Below are 15,021 nucleotides of genomic sequence, written 5' to 3'. Positions count from 1 at the left end.
CCGCCCTCTCACCTTTCAAACCTTGTTACACAGTCTTAACCCATCTGTTTCCTCTCTCTTTCTTTGTTCTCTCTCACACAAACAACTGTGCTTCATGTGCACACGATACTTTCTGTTTTATGCATTAACGTCTTGGATATGGAGTTCGGGTCCTGAGAACACAGCAGATGAAACTGCAGCATGCGTGTGATTCTCCTGCTGCAGATTTGAAAGATTGAAGCTAAAAACCAACCTTTTTTTTCTTCCTTTTTTACGTTTTCAAACAGCGTCGTCTTTGTGCAGCTCGCACAGAACCACTCAATTATGAAATTTACGTATTTATAACAGCGGCCCACTCTGGTTACACTATTGGCCAATGTCTACACATGGTTTACGCCAGCTTCTCCAAGAGCAATATACCAGCAAAGTGAGTTACACAAAGTGACCCCAAGCTTGCATGAAGTCACTCGTCTGTCTGCTTCTTCTGCCTTTTCCCCACCTCAGCCGGCAAACATTTGTTTTGCATGTTTGAAATGTAAATGTAGCTGATGAAGCATGTCATAATAAGTGTTTCATGTCTGAAACACAAAGAGCTGTTTGAGGTGGATGCAGGCTGTGTGGTTTGCGGGGTGCCAGCAGGAGCTGGAACGGCCCCGCGAGCACACAGTTCGGCTCTGTGCTGCAGGTTCAAGAAAGGAAAAACACCAAGTCTTCACCACACGGCATAACACACTCCAGTCTCTATTTTTTGCTGTTTAGTTGTGACATAAGGCAGCTGTGGTTCCTGTTAATATGTGATAGCTTTAGCCAAAGCGATGATGGAGACTGTAGACGTTTCATGTGCTGCAGAAGACTGTGAGCTGCAGCTACAAGCTCCAGAGAAAAAAGATTACATGTGAACCTTTATTCTCAACGATATCACACATATGTGTCCAAGTTAAAGACACTCAAGCTAGTTTTGACTGCTGATTAAACATTTACTGTACAGCATTAACCCCCTAATGATCATCTGCAGACAAAGGTCATATTATCATGAAGCAGGGTAGCTAAGAAATCCACAATGTGCAAATTTACTGCACTCAATGTGACATCTTCCAGAAACACAGCATATGCCCATATAGTTTTGTGAGCATGTCTGGAGTCACTGCAGCCACTGAAAGCAATTTAAAATCAGTTGATTCCTTTTGATATACCTTGTAAATACCAAATGCTAGTACTCTACATACTAATAAAGTACTAAATATAATTTTATAATCATAATTATATATAATATTTGTAATTAATCCCACTGAAATCGAGTTTGGCTCTTTCTTTCTTCCTTTGAGGATAACAAAATTTATACATTTGTGGCCTGAATATGTTTATAGTCTACCTTCATTGTCCCACAAGATACATTTTAAATTACAGTAGATGTGAAATATGCACAATTTGAGTGACTTGAGGACAGTCCTTGGTTAAAACATGGCACCCATTCTGTTAAAATTATATAAGGTTTCCCCATGTATTGCATTTCCTTTAGGTGCATATCTAAATGAAACAGAGCTCCTTGTCAGCAGTAATGAAAGCGAATATGAAGAAAGTGGTTTGATATGAAGTCACCTTCTCCTCCTTCTGGTTTAGTGAGTCAGGAGATGAGGTCACCAATGAAAACATTTGCCTTCCCCTACGCCACTATTACTGTCATTTCTTTGACATGTTTGAAATAACACAACTCTTTAAACAGCACAAAAAGATCACTTGTTAGCTGTTGGCTATTCCGCTCCATAATCAGCATTTTCATGCTTTTCTGTTTTCTAGTCTCACTTTTGCCAAGGTTCAGTGTGTGTGTGTGTGTGTGTGTGTGTGTGTGTGTGTGTGTGTGTGTGTGTGTGCGTGTGTGTGTGCGTGTGTGTGTGTGTGTGTGTGTGTTACTGTCCCTTCAGTCACTCTCTGACAAACCTGTTTGCTGCAAGCTGTTTTCTGACCACCACACCCAATTTGTTTTCATATAAATATTTTATTAGTATCAGTAACATGTCGGAAGGATTATTTCCCATCCATTCTTTATTTGGGTAACATATCAGAAAAAGAACTGATAAGCAATAGAAATAGAAAACGAGACGTTATAAAAATAACAGGATATACGTGCATGTGTGTGAGTGCTTTTCTGAGGAAGAGTAAATCTTGGAGTACAAAAACTAATCCCAGTCACTGTTTCTAGAAAGGATTTTGCCCCAGTTTATAATCCGAGTCACTGAGCGGTTTATACTCTGGAGAAGGAGCAGGATACAGGCAATATGCCCTTCAACATCCTAGAACCAGAATGTCAGTTCGCTTTGTCATCATCTCATCATTTCTCGTCTCCATCAAAAAAAAATTGGAGTTCACTTGTGGAAGTTTGATGCTTTGCTTTTTTTTGGAAAATGGTGAGTCAGTAATCCTCCATCAAAACTCCAAAAGGTCGTGGACAAAATATGCTCCGTTAGACCTTTTCACTGTTACTTTGATGGCAGGTGTTAAAGGAGTCACAGGCAGAAGGTGCTTGTCCTTGCTTTCCATTACATCATTATCCTCAAGGTGTCCTCCACTCCTACATCTGTCTGCTGCTCTTCACCTGATGCCTGTTGCAAGAAAGGAACATGAAGATAGCTTCTTTTATTAGCATAAAGCATTAGCTTTATCTTCGACTGAATAACAACACACACACACACACACACGCACACACACAAAGGACTGTTTTCTGCACCACCGCTGGACATCTAAATTGCAATTTTTTTGCTTTAAGTTCAGCTGATGTAAGCACGACCTGCAGGAAGTCAGCAAGTTCAACAGAAGTCACACATGATGACAGGATGGTTAAACTCCAAGAACCTTTGTGCACTACAACAATGTTTTTTTTTAACCCCTGTTTATGTCGAGTAGGAAAGATTTTAATAATATAGAATGGGGGTCTTTGAAACATATGTTTGTGTGTGTGCACACATGTATGTGTGTGTGTGTGAGTGGATGGGTTAGTGTGTGTGAAGGGAAATGCTGCCCTGAGGGAGAATTAACTCAGGCAGGAAAAACACTGTAAATGCCTCAGATGTTATCAGTTCTGAGAGGAGCCGTAACATGTGAAGTGAGCCAGCCTAAACCCCCATGCCCACGCCCATGCACAAACACATGCACGCACACAAAGATACGCAGCTATATGCTCACCATTGTCTGTGTCTGAGTTTGGGCTGATATGGCGTTTATTGGTGCACGTGCACTCTAAGTGATCCTCCACCCTCACCTGCACCTCCCTCAGCCTTGGCCGCCTTCGCACGTACTCCACCTTCGCCACCTGAGGGGAGAGAAAGTGAGACAGAGAGAAAACTTTATTGAGAAGTGAATTAAAGCATGTTTGTTAATACTCTTTAGCATAGGCAAGCCCCCGCTAACTAGCTCACTGCATGAATTCGTACAGTCAAACTGCCAGCTTTGAAAAATAAAAGGAATACAGAAATTACATAAGTTCTGTGTAGCTATCTTGAGTGGTAGTTGTGTGCCTTTACCCAAAGTTCCCTTGCACTAAAACACATTCTAAGGCATGTTCTGCTTTTCTGTTGAGTGTGTTGGGTTAGAACGAGTTTTTCTAGTCAAAGTTAGCATCAGAAATGCTAACTTGCACCTTGCACCAGATGCACCTTGCTAGCCAAACTAGCTGTCTAGTACTAGTGCTAGGTACTAACTTAATCAAATTTATAAGCTGAGTAGATTAAGTTTTTAAAGAATAGGAAACACAATGAACTGACTACTGGAGAACATATCTGACATCAAAGTTTAGTCTCAGTTCTTTTGTAAATTAGCATAGCTATTGCCATCCAGTGGATTTTTAAGATCACATTTATAAGGTTTTTGTTTAAAACTAGTCTGCCAGAAATATTCAATAGAAAACATGACAAAGAGTTTCTCAAACAGCTAATGGAGGTGGTCATTAGCTACAGCTGAGAATCTCCCAGTGTATGGGCCTCAAGTTGGGTTTTTTTGAATGTAGCTGTGTAAACATCAAATATCTGCTCGGTTTATCAAGATATCGCATATTTGCAAAAGTGCTTCGACGTTTTCGGAGACGTCTGCTAGTCACCAGCTCGATAGCTAGCTGGGAGCTCGAGGTTCACTGAAGCCGCCGAGAACGGCACAACTCCCGGCACATCATTTTCAGATCACCGCGGATTTTTGCTACTCAGGTTAAACGTAATATATAAGTCACTTAGACAACCTAAAAATGTTATTGTTGGGCTTTTTTCAGTGTTTTGTTTGTTTGTGAGTAAATCGGTTTGGCTGAGATTAAAGTTATTAGATTAGATAAAATAAAACTTTATTAATCCCCCTGGTGGGTTCCTCCTTGGTTTTGACGAAACGTCAAACAGAAAACTGATTAAACAGGAGTATGACACGGTCGAGAATTTACGCCAGTGTCCTGTTATATTTTAGATAGCAAGGAGAAGACGGCTGAGTTTATTAAACTCCAACGAGACAGCGGTGACGCTAATCAGAAGGCTAGACCGTCCAATTTCCCCAGCCGTTTACTTCCGGCCTACACGCACTTCTGAGGACCTGGCCCGCGTAGACCGCGAAGGCCGGCCCATGAATTTGGACATGACCAGCCCATGAATTTGGACATGACTAGTGAGTGATTCGTTCGTTCTATGATTCATTACAGGAAGGGAGGGGGTGAGTGAGTCCTGAGTGATTCGCTTACGCTACAATTCAGCGCAGGAAGGGAGGGGGTGAGTAGCTAAAATGTGCTGTTAGCATGTTAGCAGAGCGATGCTACTGTGAACCAAGGAGCTATTGTCTTGATGTGAGCTTCTACTCAGGGTTTTTTCTTCCAGTTCAGAGCAGAAATGTTTTTGTTAAGAAACTGGCTGTTGTTTTTTCCCCCCACGATTTTAATTATAAGCTACATATATTTCTACTAAGGAAATTAGTTTGCTAACAGCAATAGGGATGAGTTAGTGAGTCAATTGGGCTTGTGAATCATGATTCATGAGTCAGTAAAGTGATTCTCGAGTATTGAACGTGAACATGATTCGCGCATCACTATTTTGGACAAGTGTGGATGTTATGTTTGTATCTCCTTTTTGGTAAATGTTTGACTAGACCACCATCATTAAAATTTCACTTTTTATTGTAAACTTATCTCCTGTTTCCTCCACTTTCTGTCCTCTTTACCTCAACAATCTAACATAATTTTGTTCATTAAATTGATGTAGACTCTATTATTTGAAGCTATTGTAAATTTCATCATGTACTAAACTTCTGCAAAATCGAATCATGATTAAATTTATGTTTGCAACAATATAGGTTTGTTGATCCCAAAAACTACCTAACGATAGTGCTATTTAAGTTAGAATGAGACAGGTTATGTATGATACAGGTGCTACAGATAAAATGCTTTCTTGTACTTGTGCAAGCACACAGGTGTGTGTAATCTCGTTTGGAAGAATGAATGGAACACTGATAGGAGGTTTGATTTCACTTACACTAAGTGAGGCATATGCTGTTTTGTGTCACATTTGACATCAACACTAGCGCCCCGAGCCTAGCTATTCATGTAGCAATGGGTCTTTCTAGTTCATGAACAAATACACACCCAACATACTTTTATCTTACATAAACAATAAAAGAACCACAGAAGCACAGTAAATGCGTAATGCTAACATCCTTGTTAGCAAGCCAAGTCTGCACTTTGGCAGGTCCAATTGCACAACCATCTTTGCTTCAAGTCTTAACAGACTCTGAAATAGCAGAGCTAAGACTTTGAAAAAACAAAAACCCACAAGAAGGTTCAGCTGAGGTGAGCAGCTGTGCAGCTAAACAGCACATATGACATTGACTAGACCTTGACAATATGCTAGAAGGGGTGAGCCATCACTTCAAATAGTCGAGGTCTGCTATAATTGTTATATATATGAGTAGTTAGATTAGATTAGATCAACTATTAAATTAATAGTTCTTTCCTGCAGACTTACACTACAGTTGCTGCTGTAGTTCTAGTAAGAAAAATCGATGTTTTTTGTAGGCAACTTGGCAGTTGTTATGCATTCAGTCAGTCTACTGATGTAGTTCTTCCAAACCTGTGAACGTTAGCTAGGTGACAAAGCAGAGGCTTCAAGTGGAAACTTTACATGGCAGTGAGTGATCTCACAATGATGATATCCATCTTTTATATACAGTCTATTCTCAAAAAACAAGTAAACATCATTTCAAGACAGCAGCTTTTAAAAGGGCATTACAGATTGACTTCCAGCCTGCTGTAGTCTTCATATATATATATCAGTACTGAGGCTCTTTCTTTGTTTTCTCACATATGGACACACCCCCTAAACCTTCACCCTGCCATCTTCCCTTTAGCTTTAAGTGAGTGCAGTTGTAGTCGTGACCGTTTACCCTCTAAGCACTGAATCTCAGCACATGCGAGTGACTTTATTTTTGATTTCCTCTGTGAGCAGACAAAGGATGAGCCCTTTCATCTCAGATTGGGTTTCAGCAGGCCAAAGCACAGAGTATCAAACCGCCCTCCCCTCCTGTTTTATTCACGTTTTCCCTCTTGACCTCTGGCAGCACACTCTTACACGTCTTTCCCTCTCACCCCAGATTATCAGTCAAACATCAACCAATCAACCTGTGAAATTAATATTTCATGTTCATATTATTAAAGTAACTATTAACATCAACATCATCAGCACAGTTTAAAAGTACAATAAATGCACTTCCTGTGTGCCAAACACACACACAGACACACACTCCTTGGGTCAGCTCCCACTTGGACTCTTGTGACTGTGAACCATTTGGGGTTTACTGAGTCTTATTTCCAGCTCTGGATGAGATCAAAGGGAAGCTATTATGTTCATGTGCTACCTCACTGCCAGATTTTCAGTCACTGGCACACACACGAACGCACACACACGCACACACACACACACACACAATGGTTAAGCTGGGGAGAGTAATTGTTTTTGGCAGGTGTAGAGTGTATACCTCCAGTAAGTGGCTGCGTATTTACACATTCTGTGCCATTATTCGTTTTCTACACTTTCCGGGTCAGTGCCAGTAAAAGACAAGGAACAGAAGCCTTTTGCTAAATGTTTACACAGAATATATCCCTTAAACTAATTTGAACCACTTCTATTGTCACAGGATATCCCTGTGGAAGAAAACTCTTGTCTCTGGCTACTGTATGTGTCAGACACCAAACAATAATGGATTGCATTTATATAGCGCTTTTCGGGACCCTCAAAGCGCTTTACAATACCACTATTCATTCACTCTCACACACTGGTTAAGTCAAGCTACAGTTGTAGCCACAGCTGCCCTGGGGCAGACTGACAGAGGTGAGGCTGCCATATTGCGCCATCAGCCCCTCTGGCCAATACCAGTAGGCAGTAGGTGAAGTGTCTTGCCCAAGGACACAACGACCGAGACTGTCTGAGCCTGTCCGAGCCGGGGCTCAAACCGGCAACCTTCCGATTACAAGACAAACACCCAACTCTTGAGCCACAATCGCCCCAAAGAACAGTCTTAGTCCTCTGTGACTTTGTCCTCTTCCTCATAATGAAAGTTGAAGGTGACATATAAGAAGATACAGCATGCACTGAGACAGACAAGTGCACTAGAGAAATGTAATAATAGGTTTTTGAAATTCATGACATCCTTGTGAAAGAAATGAAATAAAAATTGTGCCAAAGTGCATGAAAAACAAACTTTGTGCGAGTGCCAAAGCTCTTGGCCACAATTTTGCACTTCATATGCAGTTAGTCTCTATTAAGGGACTCTAATTTAAACAAAGAAAAACAACAGATAAATGGCAGATTACTTAGACATGATAAAAAGACTGTTTCTACTAAATACAACAAAGCCTTTTCCGGATGCTTCTTCCTAACTTTAACTCGTCAGTTTCACATCTTATGGGAAGTCTCTCAGTTGCCTGGCTTCAATAGGAAATGGTTTATGACAAACTTGGAAATACAAAATTTGTGGTATTTGGTAATGGCTCTTCCACTCCGGGGTGTACCCGGCTCCAGCCTGGCCTGGCTCCAGCTCCATAAACATATCTACAGTTCAGAAAATGTTAAATAACACTATGGTTACACACAGTTTTGGTTTATGGCAATTATATTCATTTTCTTTGATTCTTAAGAAAAAGTTTAAAGTGATGGCAATGAGTAAAGATTAAAATGAAATTAATTTATTAATGAATTAATGATGGATATCAAAAATTGAAGCAGTGCAAGTGTGCACGTACAGTGTTGATATAAAGTCTTATTCTTTCCTTTGACCGAATTATGTCTTTGACAGCACAAAGTTATTAGTTATATTTGTTTTATATGTGAATGTATGCATGTGTTTTCATTACCTAACAGGTTTCTGTTGGAAGGAATGTTTGAAGCAGAAAGAAACAATTACAAAGCTAACCCTGCATGCCGGGGTCTAGCTGTGCTCATCAGTGCAGTGTAGTGTCGACCTGTGCTACCTGGTAACCCCCAAGACTCCCTATATGCAAATCTTTACCTCTTCCAAATGTGATGTGAAAACAAAGCTTCTTTTGAACACAAAAGAGTCTGAAACAGACACACATGTGGTCACATGTATAGAGAGAAGCAACAGAAAGCTACCTTAACAGTGCGGTAGTGTTTGCGAGCCGCCTGGCACCTCATGTTGCTGGTGTTGCAGCAGCCGGTGCAGCGTTTCACCTCGACACAGGGAGGCCAGATGATGAAGTTGGCCGATGTGGGATCCACCTGGCTCCTGGGAATTTCATAAATTGCTGTCCGAACTTTGCACACTGCTGGCAAGGCCTCTTCTACCACTGCAGGTGAACAAACATGGCTGATCAAACCTGCATCAATGGTTCACTTTTTATACAAATACTAGTATTTCCTATTAACGTTATACAATATAGAATTTTTGGAAACTACAAAAGAATAGTTAGATAACCAGTGGACCTGAGGCTCAAGCTGACTACATGTGTGTGTGTGTTTCTCACCAGTGCTCCTCCTGTGTCTGGTATGTGTGTGTGCTCTCTTTAGGTCGGGGAAGCTGTGAGAGAAGTCCTTGTGGTAGCTGTGTTTGGTCTCCTCGATCACCTCGTTCTCTGAACAGAGACAAAATAACACAAGCATACTGAGACAATACACACTCTAAATGTTAACAACAAAGATCCTTGTGTCAAAAACACAGACACATACTAACGCACTATTGTGGATAACATGCATGCATAAAGTTCATTTTCTGAGAAGCACAAATGTTCTCTTGGGTGATATTGGATATTTTTTATTTTGCTCATTTCCAGCTCCACATTTCCATCCTTGGACACTACTGGACTAACGTTGCATGATTCAGAATTAAAAATAATACCTATTTATTGTAATCTTGGGCCATGATGCATCACTTCAGTTGATCCTGGCTCTTTGGACATCAGAAGTTGTCCCTTAAGTTTCATGAAATCTTACGCACCACATTGTTGGCCGAGCCAAAATAGAAAATATTTGTAATTTATCCTCATGGGACCATGAATCTCCTTATCAAGATAACTTGACAGCTGACTGACCAAAATACAAAAGAAGGAAAAGTGGTGGCATGTTTACATGCTACAGCAAGCTGCTCATTACAGATATCTTTATCAAGTGTCTCCTGATCAGAGAAGCAGTTTAACCAGGTTATTCTGAGTTATGATGTCAGTGAGCTACTGAGTTCTCTGCATGTACACGAGCCCCAAATGAAACTGTTTCAGTGCCTATTCCAGGTACATTTGAATGTAATCCACACACACAGACACACAGCAAAGATTTTGTTAAGTTGGAAATGACATCACATTGCAAGCAAACTTGAACTTTCTAAGTAGCTTCTTTGTGAATTTTGAGATTTATTTGCTGTTATGTGACTTTAATGCACTTTTTTTGCTTCTATTACTGGTTAGATGTACAGTGGAGAAAGCAATTATTTGATTCCCTGCTGAATTTTTATGTTTGCTCACTTACAAAGAAATTTGATAGTAGACAGAATATCAACTAAAAATCCAGAAAAATAATTACATTAAACTTATAAACTGAGGCGTTGATGAAAGATGTAACCAGAATCTGATTGGATGAACAGAAATGCTTTGTATGAGCCAAAGAACACCATCCCCACATCAAGCACAAAGGTGGAAATGTTATGTTTTGGGCAGCGCATTGAGAGGCCAAAAGACAGGAAAAATCTTGGACTACAACCTTCTTCCATCAGCCAGAACACTGAAGATGGGTCATCGATGGGTCTTCTGGCATGACAATGACCCAAAATATACCACAGAGGCAAGAAAGGAGTGGATAAAGAAGAAACACATTAATGTGTGGAATGGCCTAGCCCACAGGTGTCGAACTCCAGGTCTCAAGGGCCGGTGTCCTGCAGGTTTTAGATGTATCCTCGATCCAACACAGCTGATTTAAAAGGCTAAATGACCTCCTCAACATGTCTTGAAGTTCTCCAGAGGCCTGGCAAAGAGCTAATCATTTGATTCAGGTGTGTTGACCCAGGGTGATATCTAAAACCTGCAGGACACCGGCTCTCGAGGCCTGGAGTTCAACACCCCTGGGCCCTAGCCAGTCTCCAGACCTCAGATCAATAGGAAATCTGTGGAGGAAGCTGAAACCTTGAGTTACCAAGCACCAGTCACGAATGGTTTCATGAAGAGGAGGGACCCAGAGTTATTCCTACAAACACAGAAACATCTTCTATCTACAATTAATCTTGGAAACTCTGCCACTCATTGACACTTGGCCATAAATTGTATTTGTCAGTTCAGTTTGGTTTGGTGGTAGTAATGTGTGGTAGTGAGCTTAGTTTAATCTTTTATTTATTTATTTTTCTGTGCAAGGTTTTGGCAGGTTGTGACAATACTACACCTGAGATTAGACAAACATCCAGTTTACGGAAACTTTCCTAAAGTGGATAATATTCTTTAGTTAATAACTGATGATTTATGGCATAAAGATTTATATTAGCCAATCTTGCCCTCAAGGCTTAGTTTTAAATCTTAGCTTTGTGTGTGTGTGCCTTCTAGAGATGTATCCACAGTTTTCGCAGATTCTTCAAGCCATTCAGTACTTCCAAACCACAGGATACCCACAGACATGTTTAAAGCCAATAAATTCTGAGCAAAGATTGTGTGTGCAGTGTGGATTTGTGTAGATTTGTGTGTCTGTGTGGGTGGAAAAAGGGAGCAAGGTTCCAGGAAATCAGAGTAAATGATGTCTAGGCAGGACTCTTTTAATTTGATCCTGAATACCAAGCCTGATGCTTCTTTTGGTCACCGTGTAGATGTCTGCGTGCGCTCCTCATTCTTGAGGCCATATGTGCATGCAAACAGTCACACACACACACACACACGCCTGCCTACATACACAATGTGCTTCTAAAACACAACAAAGTCCACCTTCGACATTTCCCTCTCTCTCTATCTTTCTCATTCTCTCTCTCTCTCTTTCTGAGCCTGTGTGTCTGCCTCTCTCGCCCTGACATGCAGGAATTTGAGCATGAATTATACATAGCAACACAGCAGCCTTCCAGCGAGCCCTCCTCTCAAACCAATAATGGGCAGCATGACAACAGTATAATGAAGTGAGCCACTTGACCCCCACCGAGCCGGGGAGCCGTCACCCTCGACATTTGCATCTCAATGATGCCAGGATTAATGGTGGCACCACTCAGCACTGCAGACAGAAAAAAATAAAAAAAAAAGTTCACGCAGCAAAAAAAAAAAAAGTTTATTTGGCTGAAATGTGGATGAGTGGATGCAATAAAGTGTGTTTTATGCCACAGTTATTTCCTCCTGTCTCACCTCACTGATTCAATCTGCTCAGATTTATTACCTGCATAATAAACACAGACATCAGTGTTTATTGAAGGCAAACGCCGGTGCTTTTTTTTTTTCTTCAAAAGTTGGAGACTGTTTATGATGGAACTGCACACAAAGCCTTCTTTTTTGTGATCTCAGCTACACAGTCAGCTGCTAGCAGAGCAGAAAAGATACAGATGATTTTTTTAAGAAAAACAAAAGTTGCTTCTGGTCTTTCTGAGAAACATCCAGTGGTGAGATGAGAAGACAAAGAATCTTGAACCAGATGCAACTAATTCCTCAAGTCAGAGTCTTTCAAGGCACTGACAGGGAGGGAAGCAGCCGTGACTATCACATTTAAGCTCCCTGTGCCTGATGTTTATCTGTTACTCAGTCAAGTTAAGGCCTGCTTGGATCTTTGTATGACTAAAGGTACATCATTTTTCAATGACATGCTAAAATAAGACAAACATGTGCATTGCTCCTAATTTCAGAAGTAGATTAAAGATAGATTAAAAAAATCACAAGTGTTGATCTGGTGCAAAGAAATATGAGTTTCTACAGTAACTTCCTGTGACTTTTCAAATTTCATTAAAAAAATTGTAGCCTACTATTTAGCTTTAAATGCTACAGAGGTTTGGCCCCAAGTTATGTCTGCTGCCACTTGGTGCATGAAACCCTGACACTGATCACAAGCACAAACGTGATGTAGCCTTGTGCAGTGCTCTTAGAGTTAAAAATTACTTCCCTGAAGAGATTAAAATTGCATACTTGGCATTATGTTTCACATCACTTTAAAAAACACGTCTGATCTTATCTGCACCATGTTTATTTATTTCTTCATATATTTTATTAAAAATCTGTCACAGGCATCACATGAACAGATTTTTCTATGAATAACCCCATTTTTCTGTAAGGATCATTAATCCAGCTTGTGGCTGTGGGAGACTTGTATTATAATGAAGTGCTTTACCTACGGAGTCTATCTCTAGCAGCCGCTGGAGGTCGCTGATGCTGCGGATCTCGCTGCGAGAGAGCCGCTCCAGAAGCTCCTGAGGGAGAGGAGACTCCTGTGGGAATGAAGGGGGTGGGTTTATTGGGGGTGGGAACACATAGTTGGTGCGTAAATCACGATCACGCAAACGTTACTTATCTGCAGCTGGCTTTCAAGCTGACTCGGTGGCGGGTTTTCAAAATGTATCAAACAGGTAACTGTGCGTAAGATTAATGCTCGTGTGTAATTACGCAAATAAACTAGATTTCATCTTTTGTATTCAGTACGTTAACCTTCAGGACTGAGTCTCTGTGAGTTCTATTACTTGTTTACAAGCTAAATAGCTGCGAGTAAAAATATCACAACACGCAGCAGAAAAGATTAAACACAGAGTGTTTTGATTCAGCTCACCTGAGCAACGGTGCGTAACACGCAGAGGTAGCCGGCAAGGATGTGGTAGACTGCGGCTCTCATCTCCTCTCAGATCCACTGCATAGGCACCAGAATAGGTCGAAAATCCACCGAAGGAGCCGGGCTGTCGCTCCCTGCTCTCATCATCCCTCGGGAGGACAGAATACCTCCTCAGTTTTAATGAAAAAGCTGCGAAATCCCGAATGAAATAAAAAGGATTGAAGCAAACTTCTGCTTGTTCTGCACGCGGTGTAAGTCACTGCCAAAGAGATTTAAGGGATTATTTTTTAAGTGACCGCGAAAAATGAGAGTCCAAGTTTTAAAAAGATAAAACAAAATAAAAAAGTACAAATCTTAGGATCCCACCGATATTCGTCCACAGGTCCGAAGTTTAAAGGAAATCACACAATCAGACTTGACATCAAGTGTATGTCCAGTTGCTTTTCATTTTGGTCTAGACAGAACAGGTGCCGATGGAAGCATTAGGCATTTTTTGCATTCACATATCCAGGAATATCCATCATTTTGTCCTCAGTATGAGCCTTTCAAAAATCACCCATTTGTGCCCTCTGCAGCGTTTGAGCGTGTTGGCACTTCAGGTTGGTAAATTGTCAAAACTCACAAACCGAGGGCAGGTCTGTCTGGAAAACGCAAAAGAACCAAAAGCCTTTATCTCCGCTCTGAGGAGTTTGATGGCAGCTCCCAGCGGTCCTGTGATCTCTGGGGTGAATGAAGCTGGGATGCTTTCAGTCACAGGATATAGCTGTGCGCGCCCGCGCGACTGCGACCGCGCTTTGCATAAAAGGCTACCGAGCACTGCAGCAGCAGCAGCAATAAACGACATCACGGAACAGCCTCAGTCTGAGCTGCTTAAGTTGATTACGCTTGTATTGGACACTTTGCTAAAAAGAACTCGGGAACTATTGTTACAATACCTGACCTTTAGTTTGAATTTGATGATTTATGATCATCACATATTCAGACCAATGCATTAGAGGTTCCCTCAAGATAAAGTTAAAGGTCCTGTTTGGACTATTTTACACTGACATGCCAGAATAATAAGGACAGAAAATGAGAAACTGATATATGTTAAAGTCATCCACATCACCAAGAACCGAGCAGCCCATTGGTCAATACCTGTTTTCATGGAGATTAATTCCTAGACTGCCTAAAGGAATACCAAGTGGAACCCCCCCCCCCCCCCCCCCCCCCCCCCCCCCAGGTGACGGTGACATTGTGCCCTAAAACTGTAAGATTTTTATTAGTGCTTTGTTCATGTAACAAAAGTTCACAGCAATAGTGACCTCAAAGAAACTTTATAGATACAAACCAGATGATCCAATCTTTCCCTCTATGAGCAAACACTCAGCAACAGTGGGCAGGAAGTAGGGAGAGCGGAGAAACAGGAAAAAAGCACAAATCACAGGAGACAGAAAACATTAAAGTTAATAACATGCAGTAGGTTGGGTGAGAGAGGTTCTCACCCCAGCAGCCTGAGCCTGTAGCAGCATAATGCTGGCAGAGGGTGACCTGATCCAAGTTTTTACAAATGCACAAATTAATTTTTATGTTAGCTATGTAATGCAAATGTCTGACACCCCGTTAACCTACCAGATCCCTAACACAAGGTGAATGTCATTTCAGACAGCACTGATGTTCAAAGAGCACAGAACTGAACTTTTAGCAAGAGCATGTTGTGTGTGCTGTCTGCTGCATGCTTTCTCCAGGCAGCACCTTTACTGTATTTCCAGTGGTCAGAAGGTTTCGGAAGTGGACTACTTCCTGCTGTGCGATACATGTAAAAAAGGACAAG

The 15,021-nt window shown here is 41.2% G+C and overlaps 1 protein-coding gene across 1 annotated transcript; it reads right to left on the bottom strand.

The window, feature by feature from the left end:
- Nucleotides 1–1,955: 1,955 nt before the first annotated feature.
- On the bottom strand, nt 1,956–13,921 carry pdgfaa (platelet-derived growth factor alpha polypeptide a). The gene is made up of 6 exons (XM_085276198.1): nt 13,209–13,921; nt 12,777–12,873; nt 8,975–9,082; nt 8,604–8,797; nt 3,160–3,286; nt 1,956–2,579 (listed from the first exon to the last, which is right to left on the bottom strand). Exons 1-6 carry the CDS (start codon nt 13,269–13,271, stop codon nt 2,569–2,571), a joined length of 600 nt encoding a protein of 199 aa, XP_085132324.1. The 5' UTR covers nt 13,272–13,921; the 3' UTR covers nt 1,956–2,568.
- Between the last annotated feature and the right edge of the window lie 1,100 nt (nt 13,922–15,021).

The sequence above is a fragment of the Mchenga conophoros genome, linkage group LG6 (genome assembly GCF_057382185.1).
Source record: "Mchenga conophoros isolate Kocher_MC1m ecotype Shallow Benthic linkage group LG6, M_conophoros_male_GT1.1, whole genome shotgun sequence".
Lineage (NCBI taxonomy): Eukaryota > Metazoa > Chordata > Actinopteri > Cichliformes > Cichlidae > Mchenga > Mchenga conophoros.
Note: the sequence above shows the minus strand (reverse complement) of the source record. Positions and strands in the feature narration are given on the sequence as shown.